A 17,921-nucleotide genomic window follows, 5' to 3' on the forward strand; every position below is an offset into this window, starting at 1 on the left:
AATCAGATATGGATCATTTCCACATGAATAAAATCTATTACACAAATCTTTCAGCTGATGTACTTTTAGCACAAATTGGGTTCATGTAATGTATTTTATTCTTTTGGAAATAATACGATCATTTGAATCAGGTAAGTATTGCATTATTTCACAGTGCTTTACCATGAGCATAAAATTAAAAATTCCTTCAGATACGACTGTATGAAATAAGCCAAAAAACAACAACAACAACAACACCAACCCAACAACATAGATTCATTAGCTACAGCAAGGTAATATTGGTCAGATGAGACCAGGTACAGTATATAAGGCATAGGTCAACACAGGTGACTGTAAGTATCCCAGAGATGGACAAACAAAGTCTTCATTCTGTCTCAGACAGAGCACATTTTCTCCTGAACTCCTGCCCTCGCTCCCGAATCCATTTAACAGCAACTAGAAAAGGTCACAATGAATGAGAACCGCTGTAAGCATTAGATGTTGTCACAAGACTGATGCATTTTGGAAGCAAGTCCTGAGAACTGATAAAGGTAACGTTGCACTTTTGGGCCACAATGAGTAAATGTTTATTTGGAGAAAACAGGGAACAGCTTTTAATGAAAAGAACACCTGTCCAATTGTTATGCACCTGCAATCATGCTCTGGCTTTGTGCTGCAGCCAGTGAACAGAACATTTACTGGTAGGGAAGGAAGAATGGATTGTATTAAATATCAGCAAATTCTGCAAGCAAACATGAATAATTAGGTGTTTAGAAATGTGTCATCTTTAACTTCATGCTTTAATTAAAAGCTTAGCTATTCACAGTAACGGAAATATTGACTAGGGGTGCCCAAACATTTGCATGCCACTGCACATGTTCTTGTAGGTTCACACATACTGACTGTAGCTCATCTGTTGCTACATAATTTATCCATCCCATCACCCACTGAGCACCAACATTAGCATTAAGTTTGAATGCCGCTAACACAAAAACAAAAAAAGACCTGAAGGCTCAAGAAAAAACAAACTAATGTATTGCTGCAATTCATAGAAAGGCCCGAAACATGTGGCAGCTCACTGAGTGGTTAAGTCATGCTCTGAAAACAGGTGGGAAAAACCAAATCCACTGTAGCTGCGACTTTAGCAACATGCTAACTTCAAGTAAAAGGGAAAGCAAGCAAACCTGGATTAAGCAATCTACTAAATGTGCCTGAAAACAGTCAAATACACTCCTAAGACCATTCACTCAACTTTGTGCTCTCAGATATGAGGCTTTATCCTATAAAGAGGTGTGATTTGAGCCTTATTTAGCTGGCATTCCTGGCTGCACCTCGATATCCATGGACCATTGGTTCTTTGGTAATTTGACAAACACAACCGTGCTGCAGAATGTTTTGCTACACAGTTTGACTAAAGGGAGTGTGTTCCAGCAGGAACATGACATTAATGCATTCCCTCTATCGATGGATAGGGTAGCAGGGACTGATGTTGTACAAAGAAGGGATGTCTCGATCCGATCCAGTAACTCAGGATCAGGGTCGATCTAAGCTTTTTTTTAATGGATCAGGTAGCAACTTATAAAGCTTGATCCATTTCTGATCCTTATTTTTTGTTGTAGCAGAGTGCCTTCTGGTGTCCTCTTAACGCCATTAACAGACTTAATTCTCTGCTGCCACCTGCCACAGTGAAGAACTCAGAAACTACCCTTGGCATTTGGGACCTTGTTACAGTGAGCAAAACATAAAAGAGCTTAATTTGACCTAAGAAGTGCGGTGACATTACCAGTTAGCAGCCAAAACAATGCTGAAATTGTCCTCTTTCTACAACTTTTTGCTCCACTTTAAATGATGCAGCAGTTGCGATCTGCTGTTTATATGCACACAATGTAACTGCTGCAGTATTTAAGGTGGAATTGAGACTTTTGGTTTTCTAACTGGTAATATCACCACACTTTTATGTTTTAAGGTAACAAATAAATGGGTCAATTTTTAAAAAAATAAGATCACTGGGGTCAGTTCGGGTAAGACTTCAGCTTACATTATCATAGCTTAACTCAGAGCCTTGTTGTAAACATGACGCAGCTACATCAGACAGTACACAGAACAACAGTTAAAAGTCTTTAGTGTTTATTGTTAGTTAATATGTTAGTTAGAAAATATGTTATCTTCCATTCCAGTCTTCCATGAATGCGTGTCTGTTTTCTGATGTTTTTGCAGTGTAATGCCCACACACTAGAGAACTAAATCACTCAATCAGCTCAATCAGAAGCTGGGAAAAGCACAATTGGCCTTGCTCTCTCCAGGGAGGGCAGATGGCACTTTCTCCCCATATCACCAGTGCAATGCTGCCAAGCACTGAGCCAGGTACACAGTGCTTTCTTCCGAAGGCATTGTTCGCCCCGGTGATGTTGCATTGGTGGCATTTTAGAAAGAAAGGCACTGGTTGGCTGCACATGTGTTGGAGGAGGTGTGTGTCAGTCTTCACCCTCCCAGTGTAGGGAGCATTGCATGTGATAGGGTGAGGATATGTATGGGTTGAGCAGTGAAACCCAATGTAATGGGCCTAATGGCAGTGCTTCATTAAGTTAATCAGATTAAACAAATCCATGGCTGGGGTATAGAGGAGAAATCTGGAACTAAGCGTTTCCTTTATCTAACTAGCTCAAAAGATGTTAACCTCATTTGGAAAACAGGAAATTTGTAAGCATTTATTCTAATGTAATGTTTGTTACAAGCAAAACCACACTTCTTGCTTGGATAAATGGATTCAACTATGTTTTTAATTTCCTTAGAAGCTTTTGCACTGTACTGTGTATGGTGGATGTTTCTGATAAAATGGTCACTGATTGTATATACAAGATGACAATTCCTAACACTCATAAAATACTAAGTATATATTATAGAGTATATTTATGGGCAACAATCTCTGAAAAGGAGAGGGAGGAGATATTTACCCCATTTGCTTCCTTTGTAGACTGGGCATCCAGCATGCAGGCTTCTGTAGTCTGGTTGCCCGTTGCGTAGAAGATTGTACCACATTACTACAGATCCCTGAAAAGGAAATTCATAGTTATGAAGTCATAATGTATACATTGGGGTAAGAGTACCAAATAACATCTAGGTATTTAGATCTCCTAGTCAGCATCAATAGACCAGTAGTCATAACAATTAAAAACAGTGAAGCATGGTGGTGGATGTTTAGTTCTGTTAGAATGCTTTTCATAAGCACAGAATAAATTACACGATTTTGATATATCAGATATGATGCATTGACCCAGTTAAGGGAATATTAGACTGGGTCACAAATTAAAAGAAATACCATATGGACAAAAGTATTGGGACACCTGCTTATTTATTCAAGGGTATTAAAAATGTTTATCCTGCCTTTGTTGGAACATCTGCCTCTACTGTCTAGGAAAGACTTTTAACTAGATTTGGAGCATTTCTGTGATGATTGCATTCATACACAATAGTGTTTGTAAGATCACCAACCTTCCCTTATCCCTAACTCCCCAACTTATCCCAAAAAACACAAACAAATAACTAATTTGCATTGGAAATGTAGGGCCAGTTTTCCAGAGCTAGACCAGGCTGTAATTTAGAATTCCTAAATGAAGGATTTTCAAATATTGAATTGGCACAATTGGCATTGCAATGTTGGCATTTCAGATAAGCTCAATGCAAGTATATACAACTGGCCCTTAATGTTAGCGCACATAAGCTGACAATGAGAGGACTGATTTGACAATAAGACCTACAGATCTCTTGTGATCTAGACAATCCTCCCCAATCATTGGGAAAATGCTCAGACTGACTTTAACACACTGCAGTTTCAAGTTTAAACTTCGGGGGAAAATAGAATAAGTCAGCTAGAGTTACAAGAAACTGCAGTTTTTATATATCACTTCATGTGTTAATTTACAGCTATTTACAATTGCCTGTGAAACATTTTTTTTTCCATTTTAAGAATCATCAGAAAAATAACTTCTCAGTGCACTGCAATGACAACTGGTTTACTATAACGACTCATGTACCTTTTGTGGCTTCAGTGCAGTCCCAATCTTAGGAAACACAGTGGACCCTCCAAAGCTGACATCACTCAGCTGTTGTGGACAAGAGAACATGCACAGCAAATTTATGAATTTGAGAAAGCAAATTACTTTAAGTAGGTTTTGTATGTAGAGATAAAGCCTTACATATATCATGATGGTTGCAATCCTGTCGCCGTCAGGGTCGTTGTCTTCCTGATGTGGAAAACAGGGCTTTAGAAAACAGATGAGAACTACCAATTTCCTTAATAACACCAAATATGCTTACTTACCAAGGCATCGTAATGTGGTTTAAAGTGTCCACCAATACCGTAATTCAAGACCTGAAAGGGGGGAGGGGTATGTTCTTTGTAAGAAATAAAAGAGTGATTCAAGTCTAGAATGTTGCATAGATCACCTGTGCCTGCAGTCAACCCATCCATGCTCCACTTGTAGCTTTTTTACAGTTTTAAAGTTTGGCTTTAAAGCTTTACCAAATGCTGGCAAAACCCTAATTTAACCTAATAACTAACTTCTATTGTACTTTAATTTGAGTTTCTGATTTAAAATGCTACGCTATTGAAAAGCTCTTCTGTGGGCAGAGTATGGATAAGTCAACTGAAACAGTAGCTCGTAATTCAGTGATCATTAACTTGCCAACTGAACTAACCTGCAGCTCTTCCGCTGACTCCATGTCCATGCCAGTTATGTCTGACAGTCTCTGATTGACCCAGGAAACAAGAGGATCATCATCCTCATTGAGCCAAACACTGATGCACACAGAAACATGCATGCAAACTTAATAACAGATACCTGATATTTCTTCATCTTTCAATATTTGTCTCATTTTAAATGTTTCAGATCATTCAATACATTTTAAGGTAAGATATAGACAACACAAGTAAACACAAAATGCATTAATACATTTTTTAAAGTAACATCTGTAATTAAACCACTTTTATTTGCTGAATTGTTTTACTTCAACTACACTGAAAATGTTCTGAACATGAACATGCCTGTTTAAGGTCTAAGGTAACAGCATCTCATTGGGATTCAAATCAGGACTATGACTTTGCTGCTCTAAAAACCTTAAAATTGGTTCTTCAGAGGGGGACTTGCTTCTGTGCTTCGGATCATTGTCCTGCTGCATAACCCAATTGTGCTTGAGCTTTTGAGGGCATTTAGATGTTTTGGCAAATGTGAGATGAGCCTTTGTGGGGTTTTTTTGGTCAGCAGTGGTTTGCATCTTTAAACTCTCGCATTGATGCCCAGTGTGTTTCTTATTCTGCAATCTTGTACATTGACCCTAACTGAGGCAAGTTGCAGTTCTTTAGATGTTCATCTGGGTCATCTTTTCCTGGATGTGCTGTCGATTAACTTTTGGTGATATTTTTCTTCGTTAATGAAACCTTCTAGCCTGGTTATCCTTAGCAGACAGGTTTAAGTGGTGTTTAGGTTATACAGGTCTGGCAGTGATCATGCCTGGGTATGGCTAGTGAAATTGAAGCTGTCAACTGAATTTGGAATCACCCACTATGTTACACCAACCAACAATGCTATTTCTTCTGTCAAAGGCCCTCAACCAGCATTTGAAGTTAACTCCATATATATGTACATATATCCATCTGTCTTATTAGCATTTTATGAAAAATGAAATGACTAACGTTTGTGACACACGAGCATACGAAACTTCGGGCTCTCCTTCTGTATTCACAACTTCAGACCTTTTAAGCTTAGGAAAGAAAAATGTAGAAAAATGTTAATGCATTTGTGAGTGAATGCATTCACATGGACACTAAGGCAGTCTAAAGAGTACAAAGCACAAACAAATCAAATCATAGATTATATTCCTGCCCAACAATTGTGTTCTGTCAAAGCCACTTTTGTAAGGTTGGCTAAGCTTTACAGAATGCTTTACAGAATCCCAGCATCACCCTAACTGACTACTCTGCATTATTAAAGTCAAAGGATAAGCATATTGTGTGTAAGGGCTGATTCTTCAGTGCCGGTTCTTCCTACAGGCACACTACGCAAGTTGACTAGGACCTGCCACCTGCTGGGAGTGAGATGAGACCACAGGAAGCTTAAAACCTCATGTTGTATGGCTCATTTAAATCACTATTATGGTCTCTTATCTGAAAACTTCTAAACCCCAAATAAGGCAGTATAAACAGATACTGGTAATCCAGCAACCAAAATACAGAGAAGTCATGTATTCCTAACCTAATTAGTGGCCTATATAGGAAACTTTGTTATGCTGACATCACTGATGGCTTCTGGTCAGATTTAATTTGACATTAAGTGCAAATCGTTTTTTTTCTTCATAATCGTGGATTCCCACCTTTCTTATAATAAAGATTGCTATTATGTCTCATTATGTTGTATGGGATTTTAACCAATATTCTATAAAGCTTGTTTAGCCTCTCAGCAGAAGCTACAAATGGTTGCATTTGTAAATGGGGCATAGACACACTCACAAAAATAAAGGTGCTACTAAATGTTATTTGAGTGATGCCTAAGCATTTTTGGTTTCATAAAGAACCATGTTTGTCGCAGGTATGTGTGAGTGTGAAGAACCCTTTAAAGATCCACAAGCTTTCTCTTGATGCAAAGATTCTTAATTACCTTTATTTTATTACAAAAATGGTTCTTTATGGAACCAAAGTGCTTCTTCTATGGTATTGCTTAAAGAAACCTTTTGTAGCACCTTTTTTTTTTAGAGTGTAGGTCAATCACAAGACCATACTGGAAACACAGCAAAAAGAGTTATGTGGGCTTTAGCAATGTCTGCCTGTGGCTTTACAGCAGTGCTTACCCAAGGCCTTGAGAGGTTCTTCAGTTGCTCCATCTGACTGTCCGAGAGAACATTGTGGTATATCATGATTGGTGGCTCGTCCCACACCTCTTCCTCTTTCACCGGAGCATACATGAGTCTTGGATTTCCTCCACCTGTGTTGTATCTACAGGTCAACTGCCTCGTCCTTCTGAATTCCTGATGTTTAAAAAAATTACATAAGTTATTTTGGTATGCTGTGCTTTTTTCATTTAAAATTTGACTTTTAACACCCAGGTTTCTGCTCGGATCTTCTAATGGAGCAAGACTGGGCTGCTTCACATTCCTGATACTACAGGTCCCCACCAGATTTAGTTTGAGAACTCCCTGGTCCCTACAGCTGCATTTAACCTTGGGGTAGTTGTGCCAAATATGCAAGGTGACGGTGGCAAGAAAAAAAATCCCTCATAGCTGGAGGAAGAAACCTGGTCATGCATGTTTCTCCTCAACAACATCCAGACATTTTGAGCTTTTCTTTTTTAGGGAGAGGCAGGAAAAGCTCCCTTAAAGTTGAAGGAAGAAACATTAGGAAGAACCAAGACTCACAATAGGAATCCATCCTCCTCTGGTCAAAACCATTTATAAATTACTAATCAATGGTATGAAGTCACCATTAACACCATATACATTCGCTATTATGCACGGATGCACCCATTAACGTGCTTAGCAGTAGTAATGCCTAATCAGATCTATGTCACCTTAAGACTTGACCACTGCAACTTCATCCTAAATGGTCTTTCTATGCGTGCCATCAAGCTCTGATCCAGAATTCAGCAGCATGACGTTTAGCCAAGTCACTCTTTTATTGTGTTCTCTTCACTGGGTTTTAGTAGCTGATTCAAAACCCATGACCTAAAACTAAAGCCTAATGGTAGTGGGCCCGTCAAGCTTTAAATAAATCTCGGCTTGCTCCATTATCTCTTAACACGCAGGAAAGATAAGATTTATACTTCTATCTGGCACTGAGATTGCAGAACCATAGCTCCTATGAGTGCCCAAACTGTTGAGTGATGCTTCTTTGGCATCACCCAAAAGAATGCTTTTAGGCACTTTTACTTTTAAGAATATAATTAAATCAATTCTGATAATTTAGAACTTAAAGTCAGAACTTTAATACTGTACCGTACTTCTACTGTAATTTTTTAACAGACTCTCCCAATAAAGATAATTCCACTAAGTTAGAAACATACACAGACGTTGCGTTTTTGTAATTTCCCTGTTGAAATTCTGTTGGTTGTTTTATGTGTAACTTGCCGTCTTGACGTCCTCTCCCCTGCAGAGGGCCTCATAGGGGCTGCTTGAGGTTTCATTGAGCGTGAGGATGTCAGGATGTGAGGTGTGTGTGGAAAGTTTGCTTTTGTATAAGGCCAGGTCAAGTCTAGCCTCCAGGTCACTGGGATCTAAGGAACGAAGAACACAATAAAAACAGTAGGTGTGAATCCATAAACCTGCACCAATCAGCCATAACATTAGCACCACTGACAGGTGAAGTGAAAAACATAATGTTCATCAACAGTACTGTCAAAGTGTGGGATATATTAGACAGCAAATCATAGCTCTGCATCAGTAAATGACACTTACCTAAATTGACACGCTGCGTAGCAAAGTAGATTGCAAAAGGCACATGTCCCAAATGAGAGGCTGATACGCTGAGGTAATTGTACAACACTTTCTTGGTTTGGACTGTATCTTCCTCTTTGATTTCCTTGATCTTAGACAGAGACTTGAGAAACCATAGGAAGGCATGTTGGTAGCTTTTGTGCAAGTAAGCTACTTTCCCCAAATTGAAGCTTTGGCCCCAGTTTAACTGGAGTTCTATCCCTGTCCAGCATAACAGTCACATACAATACATTTGACAGTACTTATTTGCACATAACTGATTATGTAGGCAAAATTATGGGAATTGTCTAATGTAATGCTACCTAACATCATATTGTGATTTTATTAAAGCAACGTATACAACTTATACAGGTAAATCAATTAAAACCACATGTATTGGAAACTTTTGAAAAAAATCAAGTAACACTCTCAGTTTTACAGCATCATTCAGTAAAATAATTACTACATTTTATTTATTAAATAAAACATTGTCCTATAAAGAACTACCAACAGCAGCATCAGCTCTTTATTACTAAAAGAGTCACTGTAAAACTGCCCTATACAAAATGATATATGTCAATGTCTTGATGTGTCAGAGCTTCAAATGAAACACACAATGTCTTTTACATGCTTCAAATGTCCTCGCTTAATCTAGAACAGGCCAAAAATGTTTGATTGCATTTGCATTAGCTTAGCATTAACAAACTGCCAGAATCCCATGATTTGCTAGCAAAAATCATTAGGCCTATTGTAAAGGGTGAACTTTTCAGTTTGGACATTTATAGTCTGAACTAAAGGCCTAGCTAGTAATAATACTTTTGTAAACGAAATTTGTGAATAAAAATTGTTGTGAAGTTTCAAAACATCATGCAAATGTTCTTATAAGCAAAAGTTTTTATAAGGTGTTTCTAAATTACAGGGTCACAAACATCTGGAAATCTTTATGTTTAAGAGTGTAAATGACCTGTCAATGAACGATTCTAACAAATTTTTAATGAGTTAAAGACTACAAACGTGTAACAGAGTAAAATTATGGGATGCAATATGAGCTATTTCTGTTTGAAGTGAAAAATATCTCTGACCTGTTTGGGGATTTGTAGTGACGTTCTCTGGGTAGAGTTTGTACATCTCCTGTAGTCTAATTATGCCAAGAGCAGCTCCATCTATGTCGTCCTGGTTAGGAAGATGATATAACTCGTCTTCCAGCAAGTCCTGATAGGCTGAATCATTTTTGGACAAAGTAAAATCTTTCAGCATTCAAGAATGTCATTCTTGTACTCTTCCAAAGCAACAGAAAGGAAAACTCCTGAATTTTACATCATAATCTCAGTCAGTTCTGCTTCTAACATGCTCTGAATGACCACAAGGTTTATTATAAGCATGCTTTGAGTTCATGAGTTTTCTGTAAATCTCAGCTCAGGGAAATTGTTGAGGTTGTAAGGTTGAGCATGTCTTTTTTGTTCATTTTTGAGGTGAAGTAGCTTAATGTAAATATTTAAGAATTCAAATGTTATAAAATATTACAAAAATAATGTTCTTGTTACAATGCATTTAAGACATATTTATGTAAATGAGCTTTCTTTCTTTTGACTGGCTGTCCTTTGGTGTTTCCACACAGAAACACTGTGTGAGTAGGTGGAGCTAAACTGCTGTAAGCTGAATGGGCGGATACATGTAAATCTATTGGTATTCATGACTTCACCACAACAGGGAATTACAACAGGGACTAAGGAGCGAAAAATCTTACATAGTTAATAATTCAAGGTTTCTATAATATATTTATTTATTATTATAATATTAAGTAATAAGTGGTTAATAAGTTTTACTCCTCATTATTACCCATTTTCTCCCTATTTTGGATCGGCAGTTACTCAACAAATACATATTCTCCCCCTTATACATGCAACGCTCCCGACACTGGGAGGGTGAAGACTGACACACGCCTCCTCCGAGATATGCATAGCCAGCCATCGCCTCTTTTTCCAAACTGCCGCTGATGCAACATCACTGGGCAACCCACGCATTCAGAGGAAAGTGTTGTGTTGCTGGCTCTGTTACATCGGCCAGCAGATGCCAGTGCCACCTGTGGAGTGATGTGGGGGAAAAATGCCATCCTGCCCTTGAGAGAGTCAGGCCAATTATGCTCTCTCAAGATTTGAACCAGCCCCACTGTTTACTATTTTTTTGTTATGCTATGGATGCAAACGACTGGGATGATGATGAAAAATGCTCCTTTAATGCTTAATAGTTTTGGGCACTGGAAATGTGCGCCAGATAAAGTTGTTTTAAAGCATTAATAACTCAATAAATATCAATAAATATAACCAATAAATACTGTATTTTACTGTTTAAAAGAAATGGACTGATGAACCAGATCAGCTTCTTATGATATAAGTGCAAGAGATAAAAGACTTACCCTGAAAAAGACTTGTTTTGGTGTATTTGACAATGAGAGTCCATTCAAGTCTCAGTCTCTCCATCAACTTGTAAGCAGTTATTGGCTCGCTTGCCTCTAGGTCCATTATCTTATTGATGTACAGCAACTGAAGAACACTGTAACGGACATAGACAGCAGTTTCAGCCATCATAACAGTGCTGTCCAAACTAATCAGAGAATCAGTCTTTTATATAATGCTGGATGTAACAGTCTAAGCACACTGGCCATTTTACAATTTTTATTTCCTTTATTTTTAATGTATTACATTTATTATTGGTTATAGTGTATTGCTGCCATGTTTGAAAATTAATTACACTCACATAGATTCCTGTCAACCTTTTTTTAACACCTTAAAAAGCCTTGGGCCCACCAGCAGGCCAAAACTGTTATTACAAACTCCTATTACCAGAGTTAGCCCCACCGGTTTCTTTACTGCCTCAGTGTGTAATAAGCCTAGGTGCCAAATTATTTCAGTAGAGTCGGTAAAAGCACATTGAGAGTGTCATATAAAAGACTGTTCATTGTCACATGTCAACTTTTTATCGGTAAGCGGTAACTTGAGCAGGTGAGCAGGAAACACCAGAGTAACAGAATGCTATAGTGAATAATGTTACCTTCTCAGTGTCAACAGATGATTTTCCTCTGCTTTAATGTAAGCACTGAATGTGTCCAACAGTTCATCCTCCTTTGCTTTGAGACTGGCCAGTTGATCTAAAAATCCAACCAATAGAAGTTATTCTAAAGTTTAATTTATTTACACACACTGTGTAAAAAAGGGGATACGTCAGGCAGTTGAGGGCCCACACATTGACAAGGAATTTAAAACAACGATTAATAAAGTCTAATGTTTAAATAAAAATAAAAAACTGTAAAATTATAGTTTTTGACTGTAAGCTCAAAGAAGTCTCTAACAGTGTAAAACCAGAAGATGGTGTGTTATAAAATTCAGAAGACAGATGTTATAAATAGCTACATTTTAATACAGCCATTGATAAATGTGTATACACCAACCAGCCATAACATTATACATTGCCTAATATTGAGTAGCCCCCCCCATGCTGCCATTCGACTGAAAACTGCATATCAAGAAACACCCCACAAGACCTGCCTGATGTTTTAGAGATCTGACCCAGTTGTCTAGCCACCACAAGTTGGCTCTTGTCAAAGTGACTCGGATCCTCATGCTTTCTGCTTTTAACTCCTTCATTACCTGTAGATGAAGATAATTAACGTGTTTCACTTCACCTGTCAGTGGTACTAATGTTATGGCTGATCGGTGTATGTCTTCTCTCTTTGGTAGTATTAGTCTGTGTATGTCTAATAGTTTATGTCCTCCCTCTATGGGGTGACGCCAGTTAACTGATCATAACTGTAATTAAAATAATATAAAAATTAATGAAATTGAAGTTAAACAGTTACGGACAGAGAAGAGGTGTTAAATGATGCCAACTTTTGATGGTACATATGCTGTAAATAAAGTGAGAGAAGGAGCGAGAAACAGAAAGAGAGACAGAACTCAATGTTAAATGTGGATGTCTGGAATTCATGCCTCTTGACCCAGACAACCCAACAGAAAAGTATGATGAAGTGTCTTTGTGCCATTTTCAGTAGCACTCAGATTTACGACTGAGGAGGAAGCTGTACTCTGATTACACTTGTTACCATGGCTAACGTTTCCTATCTGCTTCAGTAAAACAGCTCACAGCGGCGCCAAGATATAAGATGCAAACAATGCGCTTAGAGCCCACAGTGTGACTGTTTTATAGAGAAACTGGAAAAGCACCTATCAGCTGACATGACAGCTGAGTGACGTCTCAATCCAACTGTGCCACAGAAAACAAAAGCAAAACCTAGCAATGCTGAGGTGAAGCCGTAGGCAAAACATCATGCTGAAAGGTCGTTTCTGAACAGGCCACACCTCACTTTGTTGAAGGACACCAGTCAGTAGAAAAGCAGAACTTTAATAGACCCAAGAACACCCAAAACCAGAGGCTGCTTATTTCTAAACAAATATAAAATGATAAAATTATAAATACTATATAAATAAAAATCTTTTACATTTTTTAAAATTAAAATCTTTGATTTTTTTTTCAAACAAATTTATTTGTTGATTTATTTGTGTTCATTTATTACTGTTACAAATATATACAGTACTGTGCAGACATTTCTAATGACATAGTTTAAACCCATTTCTCCCACCAATAAGAGAGCTTTTAGTGAAAAAGAAATTCAGATCACATTAGATTGGATCTAATGAAAATCTGTTTCTGTTTTCAGTTTTCTCCATGATTTGAGCCCTGTGTGCACTGTGTCAGTAATTCTGGATGAATGGACCAATAGAAATGCTGTACATTACTTGGAATAAGCTCTTATTTTACTTCCATTCACAAGACCATTTTGCCCTCTCCTGTACAGTCACCATCATTGGACAATGATGATATATTCTAATATTTGTTTTGTGAATTATTCCTGAGCCAATAAAAACTCACCACCCTTGTATGGGGCTTTTTAACTTTTCATATTTGTTCTTTAGATTTGTTTTCCTTAGATTCGTTAGATTGGTTCTGTTAGAACGAAATAATTCAGGTAGATTGCAAAGGTTTTCTTGAGTTTTACCACTTTCCACTTAATTAAAAATATATATTACATACAAATCTACAGACATTGCAACCTGGTCAGATTGCATCACCATAAATCTTGTGTTACCAATCTGCATATTTTTAAATGCATGTTTTCTTCTATCCCTGTTTGGAAATGGACGGAAGTATATTTTATATAGAAAGGAATATAGGGTTTATTCATTATGTATGCTATATAATGTTTATGCTACTTTAAATAACATTTTCACCGGATATTGGCCAGTGCACGGTACACGGCTATTTCTAATTCAAAGTTTTGCAACTCGACCCTGAAGGACTCCTGTATCTTTTATCCCTCACTTTATCTTAGTACCCTGACCTGCTGAGCCAGCAGTCATTTGGTTTAATGGACCAATGTAACATCAAACACAAAATGTGCTTCATATTATAGCACAGTATTTAAATCCCTATTATGAGGCACAGTATTATGAAACTGGATGGGGGTAACTGGAAACACAAATTGGAGGGGAAATCCCAGGAAATTTGCCACACAAAATTCCTAGAGACACCAGGAGACCTGGGAAAATTCCAGGAAATCCAGTGATGAAAGCAGATGCTGATTGGTTGAGAAGATGATTCCGATGTTATTTATGTTCCCCTCTATCCGCTGTCACTCCACAGAATGCCATTGCTAAGCAGCGTCTTGATTCGCCTCTCAATTACTTTGAGCACCAACAGAAAGCGGATACCATTAAGATTTCATTTGACCTACAGCCGGTTTAATTAACCGGTCAGATTGGAATTTAACAATGTGGAATACACACAAGAACAAGTAGCCCAACAAACAGACAAAAATTATCCTAATCATGGGTGTAAGAAACTGAGTGGAATTTGCTCAGCGTCTGTGAGGAGCTGAAGACGAACCACAGGATGTACAGGAAGAGCAGGTACTAGAATTTAGAGGAAGGATGGGAAGGAGAGAGAGAGAGAGAGAGAGAGAGAGAGAGGGTGAAAGAGAGATAACTGAATGTTACCTGTGGATGAGTAATATTCATGCCCTTTGACACAGGCGACCCAACAGGACAATATAATGAGGGTCTTTGTGCCCATTCCAGCGATGCGCTTCATTAAAGCTGAAGATGATGATTCTGATTACACTTGGTACTATAGAAGACTTCTCCCATCAGATTCAGGAAAACACCTCAGAGCGGCCAATATAAATACAACATAAAGACACACCCACTGAAACGCATGCCATGACTGACATCACAGCCCAACATGTAGAGAGAAAACAAAAGTAAAACATAGCAATAAGACATCAGTGCTGATTAGAGAACATATACACCTCAAGCTGAGATTTACAGGAACATGAGGAAGTTTCAGCGAAAGCCACGCCTCAAACACATTGTTTGTTGATGTTTTAATAGTTATTCCAGCTACTTTGTGCTGTGCACCAGCTCTACAGGCATGAAAACAGACCTAGCGCATGATGCTACCACCACCATGCTTTACATGCTGGTACTATGTTCTTGTGGTTGAATGCCTCACAATTACGCCTCTACACATATTTCTGGTCATTGTGGCCACAACTCAGATCGTTGTCTGATGTGTCCATAAAACTTTCCTCCAGAAATCTTTTTCTTTGATCATGTGGCCAGCTCCAATCTTGAGGTGGCCTATCCATTCAAACCAACTTTCCCTCAGCTAAAAGTGACATATTGGGTCTTTTTCCAGACCCTCTTTAAAGAACCTATAGGCATAGATTAAAGGGATGGGGGGGTGGGGGTGTACCCTTTAATTTTGGGATAGGGAGAAATTGATCCCCACAATAATTTTCTTGCTATACATCTGGACTTTTTGTTGAGAAAAATATAGATGTTAAAATTCACATATTTAAACTACTATTTCTTAAACTTTCTAATGTTCAGGAATGACCAACATGTTTACAGTGAGGTAAATTGAGTGGATTTCCTGTGATAATGTAACACACTGCTAACTTGTTACTTACTGTAGGCCGTCTGTAAATCTTTCCTGGATTAAGACAGACTGCTAGTAAAGCTTGATAGACAGCTAGCTAGCCAGTTTAGTGTGTCAAGCTGATTTATTTACTTCAGTAAATCTAGAAAAACTACAAACATGCAGCAAATGACAACTGTCTTTTTTTCTAGAATCGAGTCAGTGGAGACTATTGTAGTCTAAACATGTGTAGTAGAATATTAAAAAAAAGGTTTCTTAAATATGGATCAAGTAACATGTCAGTTTAGGCTGTTTAAGATGCACATTCAACACAGTATTTTGAATGCTGCTTAATCATCAGTCTAAAAAACACAAACACCATGTGATTGGACTTACACCACTGGAGGAAACTCTTTTTTTGAGGGTGCTTGCATTGGTCTTTCTCATTGCCACGTACAGTAATAGCCTACAGATACATAAGAGCTACAATAGGGTTAATAGAATCCAGCTCTAATAGAAACAGAGGCAGTAATCAGATCAGACTGATATGATAATTATTTACTACAAAAATTGATTAATAAAAAAAAGATCTCTGCAACATGAGACAACATCCCAGAATACAAAACTGAAAGTATGTTTAGAGGAATGATAGGGAGGATGGTATCATATGACAGCAATGCAGATAAGAGTGTCTTAGTGGAAACTGTCTGACATACAAGGTATAATATTTAGGTATGCAGGTATGTTTACATCATACATAAAAGGTGATATGAACAGGCTGAGATTCTGCAGTACGTACATACATGTAAATAGAAGATGTAAGCTTTTAAATGAAGAGCTTTACAGTTTTTTTTTCTCATGAGTAAATATTGATAACACCACCACCACCACCACCAATACTAATAATATTAATAGCAGCTCCCAAACGATTTCCAATAAACAAAAATGTTGTAAAATGTATTAATTGAAATAACAGAGCTTGATTACAGTACCGAACAGTGTAGTGAATTGTTGCCATTATAAAAAGGTCTTGTATCTGCAAACCTTTTGAGTTTCCTGTTTTTGGCCAGCCTTGTTTTGGAAGGAGTAGTTGTACAACAAACAGAACCTATGGTGTAAATACTAGCCTGCCCAGCTCCTGGGTCATTGGCAGTCAAAGCGAAAGTGACAAGGGACATGTTTGGGACAAGGACAGCTTTTCCATCATATGCCCCTCTGCTCCAGTTTCAAATGTCAAGTCAACCATTTAGATGTGATGAAATCATATGGAGCACAAGCTCAATTGAATTTAAATCAGGTGACTGGCAAGAATGATCCCTTCGTTTACTTTGACACACACCTGTGTTACCTTAGCAGTGTGTTTGGGATCATTGTTGTTGTTGTGGTTGGTGTGGCGCAACAGATAACTAACAGATTATTATTGTACTAAATGGACTAATTATTTATATATTCTTTATTTGTTTTCTTATTGTATGTATTTATTTATTTATCTACTGTTTTACTTTTAATTAATTAAACTGGATGTTTGTCGAGTTGGGTTTGGCTTTAATGATTTTTTTTAAATATATATATATATATATGTATGCAGGCATATTTATTCATCATTTTAGATGGATAGATAGATTATTTGGTTGATTCTTGTGGTTATTTTATTCCAGTCCAGCAGGCGGCGCGCTCAGCATGCTTCAGCGCTCATCCTCCGCACAGTGAGCGCGCGTTAGTGATAGGAAGTTTGATTCAGATACCGAGCCGACTCTTTCGTCCGATTTAACGACTCATTGAACCTCTAGCCTTTGTCCACGTTTCCTACTTATTTTATCATGCTGACAAACTTTATACACATATACAAAAAATACAGTAACCACAGATTACCACATTACCACATTAAATAGCTATAGAGTGGAATTTGGCCAAGCTTGACCTTGCTAGCAAGTAATCACTCTCTGCTTGCGCGTTTGTGAGCTCTGTTACAGATTTAGCTATGTACTTTAACAGGAATATGAGAATAATGTGATCAAATCTATTTGTGTTGGATAGACGTAACTGAATGCATGTGTCAATTGCTTTGAGACAAATAACAGATGACTATGGCAACATTGTACATTGTCAACATTCAGAGTAAAAAAAATATATTTACAGTCACATATGAATCTCAGCGCTTTTTGTCCATCCTGGGCTGAAACATGGTATGAAAAGGGCAGTGGCAGCTCAATGAGAGCGCTGGGATATTGATGACAGGGTTGTGGGTTTGATACCCGGGGCTCGGCATGCTGCCACTGTCGGGCCCTTGAGCAAGGCCTTCCCTTTCTCCCTCTCTGCTCCAATGCAATGGCTGCCCACTACTTCAGGCACATGTGCTCACAGTCACTGTGTGTGTTTCACTGGTGTGCGTGTTCCAAATAGGAGCCCTTTAAATTAGGGGGCTTTGAAACCTTCACACTGTTTACATTCACACAGGCTTTGCATTAAAGCCTGCAGTCATTTGATTGATTGATCTGTTGTGATTCTAT

The 17,921-nt window shown here is 38.0% G+C and overlaps 1 protein-coding gene across 1 annotated transcript; it reads right to left on the bottom strand.

The window, feature by feature from the left end:
- Positions 1-364: 364 nt before the first annotated feature.
- LOC140546218 (prolyl 4-hydroxylase subunit alpha-1) lies at positions 365-13,853 on the bottom strand. Its single transcript, XM_072669451.1, has 13 exons — positions 13,835-13,853; positions 11,491-11,587; positions 10,856-10,992; positions 9,522-9,659; positions 8,422-8,661; positions 8,095-8,240; positions 6,823-6,999; positions 5,672-5,739; positions 4,678-4,777; positions 4,301-4,351; positions 4,014-4,082; positions 2,934-3,030; positions 365-435 (listed from the first exon to the last, which is right to left on the bottom strand). Exons 1-13 carry the CDS (start codon positions 13,851-13,853, stop codon positions 365-367), a joined length of 1,410 nt encoding a protein of 469 aa, XP_072525552.1.
- Positions 13,854-17,921: the final 4,068 nt, after the last annotated feature.

This window comes from Salminus brasiliensis, chromosome 23, assembly GCF_030463535.1.
Source record: "Salminus brasiliensis chromosome 23, fSalBra1.hap2, whole genome shotgun sequence".
Classification (NCBI taxonomy): domain Eukaryota; kingdom Metazoa; phylum Chordata; class Actinopteri; order Characiformes; family Bryconidae; genus Salminus; species Salminus brasiliensis.

Excerpts from the sequence above, each read along its gene's own strand:
- LOC140546218 (XM_072669451.1), bottom strand. Across the intron at positions 8,662-9,521 it reads CACTACAAATCCCCAAACAG|GGATAGAACTCCAGTTAAAC; the intron begins GTCAGAGATATT and ends TATGCTGGACAG. Across the intron at positions 4,083-4,300 it reads AACCACATTACGATGCCTTG|CTGAGTGATGTCAGCTTTGG; the intron begins GTAAGTAAGCAT and ends TGTCCACAACAG.